The sequence below is a fragment of the Betta splendens genome, chromosome 5 (assembly GCF_900634795.4).
Source record: "Betta splendens chromosome 5, fBetSpl5.4, whole genome shotgun sequence".
Classification (NCBI taxonomy): domain Eukaryota; kingdom Metazoa; phylum Chordata; class Actinopteri; order Anabantiformes; family Osphronemidae; genus Betta; species Betta splendens.
In genome coordinates, this window is record NC_040885.2 from 15163931 (window position 1) to 15178366 (window position 14436).

The window sequence follows — 14436 nt, forward strand, 5'->3', positions numbered from 1 at the left end:
CTGGCCCCGCCGCTGTTTGTCCCCTCCCTGAGCAGATGGTGGAGGAGCAGGGTGTTGTTCATATCAGCGAGACGCTGTGCGTGGCTCCCCCAGTCAGTCACCGGCAACCTTGTCTCCGGCAGAACCGTTGGGTCCTGCTCCTTAACGTCACAGTGCGAGCGGCCCGGCTGCAGAGGGACACGGTTCTGCCTCGGCGGAGAATGATAATAGTGTGTCACCCCCACTGCCAGGCATCACGGGGTGTCCATCATCCTCTGTGGGGGCAAGTGGTGGATCTTAGAGAGGGGCACGGGGAGGCGTCAGAACAGCCCAGCAGCCCCACATTCTGCCTCGCTGCTGTCAGAGCTCGGCGCCGTCTGGAGCGAATGCTGGAAAATAGGCCCATCACTGCCAGCGAGCGCACTTTTACTGGTAGCGGACGAGGGCGGCGGCGTTCGCTGGCGCCGCCGCCGGTGCTGCTCTGTGATGCCAATGAGTCCGGGCCATGGAGCCAAGGCACAAAATTCCACCTGACCACACGGTTGTCGGTCATTTTGTGCCCTCGAGGGACGCTGGCGGCTCAGTGTTTATGTGGATTACATGGTTCCTGGTGTCCGGTGTGGTCAGAAGGTGGTTCCAAGGTCGCCTCACTGGACTGTCACCGGGGCACATTATGTTAGATTAGCTCGGCTTCACCTTTATTCTCAACTCTTCAGGAGCACTAGCTGTCTGGAAGCTGCACATCACGCACAGGTCGCTAATATGTTTAGCTGCCAAGTTAACGACGGGGAGCGGCGCGGCCCGAGCCGTGTAAGTCGCCGCAGCACCGTTCCCGGGAGCCCGGACGCCCCCGGAGCATTGGCTTTCCAATACCACGGACATTGCCCCGGCCGACAGTCTGAGAAGGAATTATTTCCGGAAGCTCCGAGCTCTCCGCTGGGCAGGAGGAGAGCGAGATTAGAAGTCCTCTCCTGGCCGGCAGAAACACAATAGGTTAAAGCGGCCGCCGGCCTGGAGCCGCGCTTCCACTGCTGTGGCAATATTCCCTCCTAGAGGTCGTGAGGCTGCAGACTCAGCTGATGCCGATGACTCTGTCATTTGCCTTTTAAAAGCTACAATTAACCCAATTAACCCCCCCCCCTCCCACCGCCTCACGCTGTCTTCTGTTACTCTCCCGCTTCATTGTGCTTTTTCCTACTTTTTATCGGTTTCTTCCTGTCCCTGCTCTGTCTGCCTTCTGTTTCACCTCTATGCACCTTTCACAATAACCAGAGACCGTTTTCGCTCCCTCCCCACTGCTCTCTAATGTTTGCCTGAAGTATTAGGGGCTTGTTGCCTCATTGGATAGAATTAATTGATTAATACTTTTATCCAATTAGTGCTCCCTCATGCAATTAATCAGCTGGCTGAGGTTGGGGCCGCTGAATCAGTCGGACTAAAGGCAGACAGATGCTTTAGGTCCGGTGTGTGATGAACAATGACCTCTCTCTCTCTCTCTCTCTCTCTCTCTCTCTCTCTCTCGCCTTCCTATTTTCCACACACCTGGTTTCCTGTCCTCTTTTCACTGTTCCTCCATCACTTTTCAGCTCACAGCACAGTGTTAGAAATCCTGCTGAACACAAGAATCACTGGTGGAAAGGGTCGGCCAAGCAACACATTATGTCTTTGGTGACTCAGAAGATGCAGAGGGAAATGGAAAAGGAAGGGGAACAGACGATTGGTGTTGGAAGCCTCATTTTGTTATGTCTATTTACTAATTGAATCTATTTTATAAAGCAGGGCATGAAAGGCATACAAAGCAGTATTTCTATTATTTTTAAAAACATGATGAAGGATGTTTTCACCACTTCAAACCCTGATTCTAATCATCTATTAGAGCAGACAGAACACTGAGCCTTGGTCCACATCACAATTGCGGTACCATAACAGCCATTCTTCTTTATGTCTTACAGGTTCGTCCATTCTCTGAACCACCGATGGAGTTGTCACGATGGCCACAAGAAACACCACAGTACTTTGAAGAATGAACTGTCCGAACCACAGGATTGTTGTGGGAGAAAAAAAGCCACTGAAGATCAAATAAAATCACCCACAATAAAATCAGCGGGCCTGTCTCTGTTCAAGGATTGTGCTTCGGGACGCAAACCCAGTCATGACTACAGACTACAGACAAGTTTTCTTTGTGAAAAAACTTCAATAGAATAACTTTTGAACAGCCAAGTATTAAAGCACCTGAGAACACACAGCAAATGTTTGAAGTGACACGGCTCCAAGTGAAATTGGAAACACTGCAAGCCAACGGCGGTGGAGAATGGACGGAAGGCACGAGTCCACGCGAGGCGCTGCATCAGCGCGACCCTTAGTTCACGCGCTGATCAGCGAGTCAGGCCAGTAAAGTCTGATGTTTTTGCTGCCTTGAAAATCATCTTGAAAGACATTTCCCAGTCTTTGCTTCACTACTTCAGGTCATACTCAGAGAAATATCAGAACGTCTATAAGGTGGGGCAGGTACCATAAAGGAATCACAATGACTGACCATGCTACAATACAAACAGGCTCTCCGCAGGTGGTAGGAATCCAATATGCTCCATGACCTGCCTTGTATTCAGCAGATAACTTCAAATTGATTTGTGATCCCATGGATTAACTTTCAAGTTTTCACACAAAGACCTTCTGAGTGTCCCCTGGTGAGTTTTGTTTGCTATCAAACTGTAACTGAGAAACTCATCCTGCATGTATCTTTGATATTTCATGTAGACCCAAGGTGGATATTTTTTTTTTTAAATTTTTGTTTTCTTCAGTTTTTTTTTTTTTTTTATCAAAATGGCTTCTTCTCGGACGACGGGAGCCTGGAGCCTGTTGGCGGCGTTGAGTCTCCTTGGCTGCTGTAGTTTTGGCCGGTGTGAGGCCTCAAGGACTAGTGGCTCAGCCTCTGCAGGACATAGACAGGATCAAGGACCTTCGTCCCTGGAGCGAGTGAAGAGGGGATGGGTGTGGAACCAGTTCTTCGTGGTGGAGGAGTACACGGGCACGGAGCCACTGTACGTCGGCAAGGTGAGACGCCAAATCGCACCGTCGCAGCATTTGGGTTTGGGTTCGGAAAAATGGAGTCACGAGACGAGCGCAAGACTGACAACGACAGACGATGTCCGGAGGAATTTTGCATGAGTAATGTGTAGTAGTAACGTGAGAACAGATGTCAGGATGCGAGTGGTGTCAGAATGATTAAATTATTAACAACGGCGCCGATCACGTCGGCTCCGAACAGCTGACATTTTTATAATGAGCCAAATCAAAGTCAACATCGGTGCAAAGCGTTTTTGAGTAATTATGGACCTAAGGCAACACAGATAAAGTTCCAAGGGCAAACATGCGTCTGTGTTTGCGTTTGTAGAATCCGCAGAGCTTCTTGTCAACAGGCTTTTCACTACACGTGTAATGTAGTTCTGTAGCTGGATGCAGTCGCTGTCATTTGTACTGTGTTCAAATGGGTCTTTATCATGTTTGTTTATGTATCTACTGCAGCAAAAGGTTACACAGAGTTAGTCATATCACAGTATATTATTCATGGGAAGTCACTGCAGTGTCACTGCTACACATGCTTCAAAGCCAGACTCTGCTCATTTGTGTCATTCCATAAATGAATGGTTCCCCATTAAAGGCATGATTTGATCCCTTTTACAAATAGACAGAGCTTTGATTTAAGTCAAAGTAAAAGTTCAGCTGCGTTATTGCAAAAGTCTAGTCATGCTCTGCCTCTAATAATAACCACATAAAGTGCTCACGCGCCAAAAGGGAAGAATTGTTGGGAAACCTTCGCGGACTGCGCGACCCGATGAGCTGCTCCACAGGGTTTGTTCGGAACCAGTGAATTACCAGACGTGCGTTAGCGCAGCAGACCTTGCATGTGAGCCTCCTGCATGACTCTGCAGGCTTCTCCTCCTCCCCCTCTGCGAAACAACACAGCGCCTGGGTTCATGAAGATACAGGGTTTGAAAAAGACGGAAGGGAGCGATAAACATCGGGTCCCAGCGGTGTTCTGACGGAGCCAAGAGTGGAAGCTGCTGCAACGTCTGTAAACAAGCTGCAAAACCACCGGCAGCACTCTCTACTGACAGACCATAAAAAACGGGGAGCGCTGAACGCGCTTTGGTTCATCGTCCACGTGTGCGTCACGCGGTTCTGCTGCGGTTCTGCTGCGGCTCTGCTGGACTCGGTTCTGGTAGTTTGGGACGAGCACACTGGTCAAACAGGGGCGAGTAGTTGTGTCCCGTACACGAACAAAGGCGCAGACAAATCTGATCATTTAATAAGTACCGGAGCGGCTTCAGAGCCAGAGCTCATGGTGTTCTGAGTTCTGAGCTTAGCTCCCGTTAGTTCCTGGAGCTCTGAGGTAATAAAGCAGCATTACTCAGCGATGACAGGCCGGCGCTGCCCTTCCCTCTGATGTCGAGGACAGTGTCTTGGCACCACAAATATGATTACTGAATGTTAGATTTTTCTAACCTAATTACAGATAATGAATATATGCCAAATCAAATCTTTTCGCTACCGTCTTGGTGCCATGTGTACAAGCGGGAATATTTTTACACCCCCACCCCCCCCCACCCCTTTCATTCACATCTCATTCATCAGCTGTTTCTCCACTGATGCTCGGCGCGCTGATGGAAGTGGACAACGTGTACGATTCAATCGCCTCGCGCGCGACGTGACATGAAAAGACGGAATATTAATGCAGACAGTGTGAGACTCAGCAATGAGTCACGCGCATCAATCATGCGATTCCTTTGTTTTTAATCATCCGGACGTGGCAATTGACCGGCTAATAATGCATCGGCATACATTCATCTGCCCGGTTTTTACAAATGAATGGAGATGTTCGCCTCATCAGGGCGCGGCGTTGGGATAATTACTCTTTTACTCCTTATTTGTGTTTGCCGCCGTGGCGGCGCTGCGTTTCCGCTGGCGAGACTAATAACACGGCCGACATGTTAGGGCCGTGCGCCTGCCTGCCGGGAGCCACGGAGGTAGACGGGGCCAAATTGGGTGATATATGAAGAGGGGAGCGAAGGTGGAGGGAGGGCTGCGTGCGGACACTGAGGGAGAGGAGGATTCATTATAGGACGGGGGACCAGGGAAGGCAGGGAAGTGATATAAAACAGTTGAAGTGAGCTCCAGGGACTGACAGCATGAGGGGAGCAGAGACATGACTTTATTAATAAAATTATCTAAAGTTATTGCGCTTCTCGTGACCAGGGCAGCGGCCGGCGCTGCAATATCAGCCACATAAACGCTCTCTCTCGCGCCCAGATGGACCCTGCTGGGTGTTTGCTGTGAACGTTCCCATCTGAGCAGCCGAGCAGCGTCCTCCTGCTCCGCATGCCTGCATCGAGCTTTTTTTTTTTTTTTTTTTTTTACTCCCCTTATTACTTCACTCCGGCTAAACGAACTTGCCAAGCTTGCTCCGTCTCACACTGTGGCTGCCACTACTCCGTTAATGAAATCAGATTCACCAATAAAATGGCCTCTCGCATGACATTAAACTGGCAACTTTGGATAGTACATTTAGATAATGAATCCTCGTGGACTAAATGGTCTGACAAATATATTTCTTCTTGCCAAGTACAGTACTTAGAAAAAAAGTGTGTGAGTGAAAGGGAACACACTGGAAGTACTTTTCTGACGGGCTGAGTTGCTGTTGAGGCCAGATAATCCTAAATGGCTGTTCTCAAAGGTGGTGAAAGAGGAAGAAATGACACATTTTATTCCATTGTGTGAGAGAGAGAAAGAAAAAGAGAGGCCCAGTCTGGAGGGTGTAACTTCTGCATGCTTTTGTATTTCAAAGGGTGTTGTGTGGGTTTTTCTTCTTCTCTCGTCTCTTAACCCGTGTAACGCTGTAACACGCTGTCGGAGGCGCTTTGTCCCGTTTTGACGCTTGGTGAAACAGATGAAACACGTGGCCTCGTCCGTTTTACCTCTCTAACCTCGCCGGCATCCTTCTGAAGACAAATAGGACCATTCATAATTCAGAACGCACATGCAGTAGTAAGACGTTGGAAATTCATTAAATCATTTCTACTTATAAAAGCAATAAAATCGACTGCACCGTGTGCATAAAAGCAGACATTTAAACGTCCGCACACTCAACATAAATCCTTCAGTGACTGTGTTACGACATCATATTTACCAGCGGCTGTTTCAGATCTTATTTTAATGGGACCAACGAGCTCGTGTTATGTTTTCTGAGGCCAGTTTAATAAAATGTTTCACAGGTCGCATGTTCACCGTTAACACTTGGTGCGTTTTTTCATGAATGAAAGACAAACGCGTTTGGCCACAGTCAATCAGACAGCACTCGACGCGCGCACTACGCCTGTTCAATCAATTCCCCTAGTCGTAATGATCCAAGCTATAATTAGACAAATCCAGGTCCAATTGTAGCAACAACAGAAGGCTGCCATCAAAGGGGAACAAAACGGCTTAAGATCGGAGGGCTGGAAATAAACAGAGCGCGTGGAGCTGTTGGCCACGGTGTTTTAGGAAGCACGGCTCCCATTTAGCGGAACCAGAGAGCCTTTTGTTTGCCCCGCCGCGCCAGCTTTTGAAACTCTGCTTTAATACTACTACATTTTTGTCAACTGTTATCATGAGGCGCGTTGTGTTGGGTTCCCACTCCTCTGACATGCCTCTTTCTCCTCCACTGCCATTTACCACCTCCCCTCCGCCGCCCACGGTTGGAGCCGTCTCCACCTCGGCTGTCTCTGATACAGTCACCTTGTTAACACTTTAAAGCTGTTAAGATCAGAGAGCTTGACAAGCTGCGGTGAGACGTGGCAGGCCGGCTCCTGATTACACAGACTTAAATATAAGACAGCCAATTTGCTCCCGCTTTGAAACCCTCAATAAATGAAGGATTCGGTGCAGTCCACGCCGCAAATGTAGAATGCAGATGCAGCTCCACACGCGCGGTGTCTCTCTGCTCTACTCTAACCTGAATATTCTATTCAGAGCGGACTGAGCGAGTTACTGTACATGTCGTGTCCCTCAGCAGGTGGCAGCTGGACACGTCGCTGCTGCTTGACCCACCGCCGACCAACCTCCTCGCTGTAGAACCAAGGCACATCCAGCCAACGCTCAAATGCATGGGGTTAAAATTCTCTGCCATAATGACGCGTTAGTCGGCCGCATGGATAAATAATGTGCCCCACAGGAACATGTGCTCTTCAAAGGCACTTACAGAGGTTGGAGCTTCCAGAAGCCGTGGTCAACTCGAATTCAGCCTTTAACTCTGGGTTTTAATGGTGATCCATTGTCACTGTGGGGGAAAGGGACCATAATACTCATACCGACTCTTTCCTGCAGCACGTTACACGTCCCCTCTGTCCGTCCATGTACTCAGTAGGTTCCAAAAGCTCCTGGTTTTGTTAGTAGCGTTTACTGATGGATGAGAACTATGTGGCTAAAATGGTTTCCCGCGGTGCTTTGTGCAGTTTGATGCTTCCTCCCTGTTGAGAATGAGAGAATTCGGAAAGATGCACGGAGGATTTGACCAAACAGTTATGACTCGTGTTTCCAGTTTGCGGTCGGTGATTTCTCCACCTTCTAATGATGTAAATGTGTGACGTTCTGGCCGCGACCTTTACTTTGCAGCGTTAAACAGTGTGAGCATTCTTGCTGCCAGCTTGAATCAGACCAATGAGGACGCTGCGAGGCTGATGGACGCGCGTGACCAGCCGGGGGGGGTCGGCATCGTCCCTGCTGAATAATAAACTGTGCACTGTGCAACTGTACATTTACATGTTTCTCAGCATCTGCAGGATGCGTGGTCAGTAAGTGCCTTTGACTGAGCGCACACGTGTGCAGTTGTGTAATTGAATGAACGGACGATGACAACACTTCACAGACTTTCCTCGGCAGAATCTAATTTAGAAACGCTGGGAGAGCTTACGAGGGGGCGTCTGCATGAGTTTGCACACTTTTATTGGGCGACTCTCACACTTTGGACCAATGAAACTTCTTTTATTATAACTGAAATATTGATAGCGCCAAAGCGTCTAGCGGGATATTTTCTCTGACTCGTCATGTATTTGTCTTCGGGATGATTCAGGAGCAAAAACATACCGAGGGTAAAGGGAGCGGAAATGGATGAAGGAAGCAATATGAGGGCAGCGTCCTGCATTATTCCACACTTTTACAACAAATACTTAATGAAAACCCCCGCAAGGCTTATAGAAGCCTGTATTTAATTAGGCCTTTATAAAATATTAACCAGGGACACCAGGGCGATTTCCACTCTCCTTTGGTCTGCTCTGTAGTTTGCAGTTACATTGCCTCAACACCTCTGAATTCTAATTTCAGTTGAAAGGTGAGAGAGAGCGAGAGCAGGTCAGTGAGGAGGTTGGAATGGGCCTGATCCTGCTCCTACTGCTGTCTCTGGAATGTCGTCTAATCACATTAGGGAAAAACCATACAGTAGCTCTGAATTATTATGGCTCTTTTAGGTTCACATTTCTGCCCAGATGCTTCTATGTCTCCACCTTTAACAAGCTTTGAAATGACTTTGAAGTCCTAATTTGGGCCTCACATCCTGTGAAGGGCACGATGTGCAAAAAAGATGTAAATCATCACCCGGTGTCTTTTTTTGCTCATAACAACCTACATGTCTGGTCCATAGGGAGCTCAAGGAGCCTTAACGTGCAGCCACTGCTGGAATGGGGAGATAATAGGTGGAAGAAGAGTAATGCTGCAGTTTTCCAACAGCTATCAACCGCAAAACCAATGGCACTGACAGAGGTTAAGAAAAGTTGCGGCAGACGCACTGAACTCAAAGTTTCATATTCCGTGGCTTTGGGGTTATCCCATGATCTACAGCACATGTGAAAATGCTGCTGATGCGATAACAGCGAGAGGAAGATCATAACCTCCGTCAGTCGGGAAAGTACTTTTAAATGGAAGATAGTCGTCATCAATGAAGCTTTTTTTCTTTTTAAAATCTAAAAGATGAACTACTTCCATAAAAGCAGAATTGAAGTCTCACATTTGTACTGGCACATCATCCAGTCGTGCTCTTGAAGCAGTCAGAATAATTTCTTTGGCTGTTTCCATTTTTTATTCTGTCTTTATGAGCTCCTCGTTGTGACTTTATGTGACAGTGGCAGGTCTTGGCTGTTTGACAAATGATCTGTCCCAGATCAGCTTGTGGAGTGAAAAGCGACTGTAGTAAAGCCTTTGGTAGATTTTGACAGAATTTTAATAAGAAATTTGTTTCATGAAACAGTATGAGTCACAATAACTATTATAATCATCTGGGCACCATAAACTCATTGCGGACTGTCCTGACCCTTAATTGGGCAAGAAACCACATCTGGTATCTTCAAAAAGATGTGGTCTGAAAATGGCAATTCTGTCCTAGATGCAAAAAATACCCAGTGTGTATTTGGTCCTGATTTTCCAGCCAACCCCCTTTAAACATCCACCTACTGAGGGTCTCTTCCACCATCTCGTAGTAGTTCTGACAGTCTGCGCTGTGAGGAGTGTTGTGTCTGTGTGCGTGTCTCTCATGCGCTGCCAGTCAGTTGTCAGCGCATGTAAACACAGTCCTGAGGGCCCTCGAGCAGGAAGCCTCACCATCTTAATAAGGACGGCAACACAAGCTGGAGAACCAGAAACTGGATAGTTCCTGTTAGAATAGTCCAACTTCATCATGCAGCATGAAATTTATCATCGATTATGAGCTTATTTTTAGTATTAGCTGTGTGAACACAGTGAAGTCCACCTTCTGGGTGACGAGGCCACCGGATCGACCCTCGCTCCAAGCGATAATCTGTCTCCATCCAATGCACTTCCATCACACCCCGGGCAGTTTGACAGTCATTCGCGCCTTGACTCAGGTGCTCTAGAAATACGTGAGCGCTGGATGGAACAACAAGCCTCACTGAACATCACAGTCTGCCTCTGAACAGCTCCACAGAGCTTTCAACCTGCTAACTACAAGCCAGTTGGATAGAACTGATGACAAATGTTCTGTGTGTGTGTGTTTGTGTGGTGACAAATGTTCAGTGTGTGTGTGTGGAACTATTGCTGTGTGTCCCGTTTGCTTCGTTCTTTGCTATTAGTGATGCCAATTTAATTTCGTTGCCTCTGCTTCAATCAACAGATCCACACAGACTCGGACGAGGGCGAGGGCAACATCAAGTACACCATCTCTGGTGAAGGGGCGGGCTCCATCTTCATCATCGATGAGCTAACCGGAGACATCCATGCCACAGAGAGACTAGACCGCGAGGAGAAAGCTTTCTACACGCTTCGAGCTCAGGCCCGGGACCGCCACTCAAACGATCCTTTGGAACCAGAGTCTGAATTTGTCATCAAAGTCCAAGACATCAATGACAGCGAGCCCAAGTTCTTGGAGGGGCCCTATATCGGCAGCGTGGCAGAGCTGTCTCCCATAGGTAAGGCAAGAAACATGTTGTGGAGCCAGGCAGGCACCATCTTAGTGTGCGTTTGAGGCTTTCAGCAGAGCATAGCCCAGAGGTGCACATTCCGCACAGAATCCCCGCTTCAATTACAGCTATTCCTATGATGCATAAGTGAGATCTATAACATAATTTTATTCCTGGGCTCAGGGGGAAAGTATTAAGTTCAAAAAAAGTAAAATATGCCAAAATCCTTCCTTATTGTAGAGATTGAAAGAGGAAAAAGTGGACAGGTGGTGCTTGAAAAAAAAGTGGAGTCAGTAAATTCACTGAGGATGGATTGTAAGAAGGAGGGTGACATGGTCGTTCAGGCTTCCCACACGGATTCCTCTGAGCCTGAGGTGCTGAAGGAGTGAAATTCAAGGCCGCGGCGTCGTGTAAAGACAGGAGAGGCGTGAGCCCCTGAATGGGCCTCGCGGCTGATTGTTAGGAGGCAAATGATGGAGGGGTGGAGTTTCAGAGGAGCAGATGAGGCCCAGGGGTCCACGGAGCCGTCATGGAGGCTGCTGGAATTGACAGCACAGTGCTTGTGGTCGTGACAAAACCTTGTTTTTTCTGTTTTTTTGTTTTGTTTTGGGGTTTTTTTTGTGGGCAGCGGCATTAGCGATGCCGCTCGGCTGCTTAACATTCTCGGTGAAGCAAAAGCGACAGGTGACTGAAGGTGTCGGGGGCTTAATTAGCATCGTATTACTGTCAAAGGCGAAGCTGATGTTTAATAAACACTATTCTGCTCAGTGTGTGTGTGTGTGTGTGTGTGTGTGTGTGTGTGTGTGTGTGTGTGTGTGTGTGTGTGTGTGCGCAGTAGCGCAGTAGCAGAGGAGAGGCCGCTTTTCGTTCGACAAACCTGAACGCTTCTTCCTCGTTGAAGCTTGATTGGAATTAATTCCTGCTTCGTCAGCGTTCCTCGGCGTGAACCGAACCGCAGGCGTTTGTGCCCGCGGTGCTCTCTGGAGCAGAATGGTGGTCGCGTGCGTGCGATAGCCGACGCCCGACTGACAGGTGGCCAGAAACAGGACGGAGGCAAAGAGAGGAGAAAGACGTAAAGGAAAATAATGCGAGAGCTTGAAAGGCAGCAAAAAGGATCCATTATCTCTTGAAGAGAGATGGAGCAGACCATTCAGACCATTAGCCCATGTTAGTTAATGTAATCTTAATCATCGCGACCCCTCCACTTAGGCTGCGACCCCTGATTTGACCCCGTCGCACCTCCAGTCAAATTACGCACTAGAGTGTGCAGTTCATGTTTTAAACATGGCGGAGCAGCGCTGGGCCCTAATGAGCTAACAGCTTCTGCTTAGTCAAGCGCTCTCCCGTCCCGCCCCGTCCCCGCTTCCTGTCTGTTGAACACCATCAGGGCTTGCAGTGTTTTGGGGGGGGGCTTGTCGGTGATAAGGTCACAAACACAACGGCAACACCTAAAGACGGGGAAAGAAAGGGGAAAGAAAGAGAGAATGTACTGTACATGCCGTCACCACGCACCCCCACACCAGCAACTACTACAGTAGCACTTTCAGTCCTGTTTGCAGTAGCTCTCTACGCTGGTTGACATGTTTTCTAATTAAGATAAACACGAGCCGGTCCTACACGCAGTCCGGCTGTTGTAAATATTCACAGCACCAAATGTGTTGGTGTGTGTAAACCTAGCGCTGCTCCTGCTAAAAGCCGGTGCCAGATGAATCCACCCAGCAGTCAGTCAAAGTGTTTGTGATCAGGTGTGTGAGATTGAAATGGGCCTTTACTCAGCGCTTCAGACACTATTCATAGCTACGTAAATCACACCGTAGGTCAGAGATCCTTCTTAACACACATTTGTTTATGTTTGTGAAATGTCCCTGGCTGCTTCAACAGTATTTTTAAAAGTTTCTTCTTCTTCTGCTCCTCTGTTTTACTGTGCACTGCTTCGCTGTATAAGTTGAGCAACAGAAGTGATGTAGCTCCTATAAGGACGCTGACTTCTTTAAGGCTGCACGCTTAATTCTGCCGCGTTTCCCGTGGATGTGGACGTTGAACATTGTTGGAATCAGCATTTTTTTTATGGAATCTGGATCCAAACCCTGACTGCATTTTATGCCAGATGGAAGCGGGTTACAAGCGGCGGCCACGCCACCGATACGCTCACTGTTCTGTTTTATGGCCGACTATACAGCAAACTGCTGCGGAAAACGTGAGGTCATAATAGTAAGAAAGTAATCAGCAGTCAGCTGCCTGAGGCGTTCTCCCTTTTACTTCTCACCCCGCTCATGGCTCCCGGTGCACGTCTCCGTCACAGCACCGACTCCCTGCTCAGCATCTGCCCAAAAACAACCCTGGTGCACGTAGTCTGTTTGTTCTGTAGCGTTGTTTAACCCTGAAGGGGAGAAGGGAAGGCAAATACAGCGGGAGTGGCCATGATGATGAAGTGCGAGGGTTTCAGCGCCGTGTTGTCCCGTGGAAAATGTGCGCCTAATGGAATTGCACTCTTAAATCAAGTTTGCAGTGCTTGGGTGATGGACTGCGGCTTTGAGAACCGCGTTGCCGTGTGTCGGGACATAGGAGGTGTCGCGATCTGAGTGGATCTGTAGAAGAGTCGCTGGGAGTCCTGATGGTAACGGCTGAGGAAGATGATTTCATTATGGCGTCAGGATACAGTAGAAGACATCCATGATTAAATACAGCCTGAAAGAAACATGAAGCCAAGTAGAAACATGCTCCTTAGCTCATTATTTAACTCTCAAATATTGCCTTGTGATGTGTCACTGAAAGCAAAGTTTAAAAAAAACACGTCCTCCTTTTCTCTGCTGTTCTGTCTTTAATATGAGTTCCATCCATTTTGTTATTGTAATTTATGAAAGCCGCTCCATGCACCATCAAACATGTGGAGGTGAAATATGAACCCTTTGGATTTCAATACTGCGGTGTCTGAGCACACATGCTTTGTAGTTCGATCACTGCACGCTGTGATGATTAGCCACAGTAGAAATGGGGCGTTCAGCCTGTTGGCGAAGGGAAAATTCAAGAACAAGTAGTTTGTTGTACTGTGGCTAATATGTGTGTTGCTTGGATGGTTGGATGGATGAAATGTGTGACACTTTCTTCCATCTATTCCATGTATTTTGGGAATTAGGGCAAAAAACATTAAATTATACATACAGCAGCCAGTATAGCGCAACAGATTCACATGATGAGTCAAACCAGCTCCTTCAAGTGATGGGACCCAGTAACAATCCCAGGAAAGGAGATGTTTGCTGGCTCACGTGTCTTTACAGGAGGACACGATGTTTTAATCAAGACAAAGACAAAGTGAGTTTGTTGTATTATACTTTGTACCTGTCTGACTCTTAGTGGACTCCTGATCTCCTGGCATCATTGTAAACTCAGCTAAAGAAAAGCTGCTGTATATTCTGCTCACACACGGTGGTGGTTCATTGAAGCAATGATGCTTTCATCTGCATTTATAATACAGGACAGCCATTTCATTGTTTCCCCATTCTTTCTCCAATACACAAGGAGCAGTAATGGACTTGAACAGTAATCTTTCAAAACGAAAAAAAAAGTAATTGCACACCACTATGAACCTGTGAGTGGAGTACAGACTAGCAGCACCGAACCTTGTTCTGAAAGCATGATGCACAGACACATTCTTTACTTTTACAGCCGTGCAGTCCCACGATGCCTAAAAACCTGCTCCATGTCTGTTTCTCAGCAACACACTTTCAATTTTTAGATGGTTTCTCTTCTGAGAGAAGTTTGGGCGGAATATCGGATACAGTCAAGGTCAACAAGCTTTGATATAAGGCAACAAGATAGAGTCTTTGCATATGAAATGTATGAAATATGTATTGCATGTTTATATGTGTTGATATTGAGCACAGATTTTATTCAAATAATAAGTGCAAGCTGCCAAACAGCTGTGTTACATGTTCAGTAAAGATAAGATAAAGGTTGTTTGTACTGTGAAAGCAAAAGCTGTGCATTTTAGGGCTATTAGATTAATGGACGCTCA

The 14436-nt window shown here is 47.5% G+C and overlaps 1 protein-coding gene across 10 annotated transcripts in view; it reads left to right on the forward strand.

The window, feature by feature from the left end:
• The window catches only part of LOC114855663 (cadherin-22-like), a 159395-nt gene that overhangs the window by 105229 nt on the left and 39730 nt on the right, over positions 1-14436 (forward strand). For all 10 annotated transcript variants that reach the window (XM_029151000.3, XM_029151002.3, XM_029151004.3 and 7 more), the window contains 2 exons: positions 1932-3033; positions 10136-10430. In XM_029151000.3, coding sequence (XP_029006833.1) covers positions 2803-3033; positions 10136-10430 — 526 coding nt within the window. In that variant the 5' untranslated portion in view covers positions 1932-2802. The remainder of the gene's footprint in view (positions 1-1931; positions 3034-10135; positions 10431-14436) is intronic.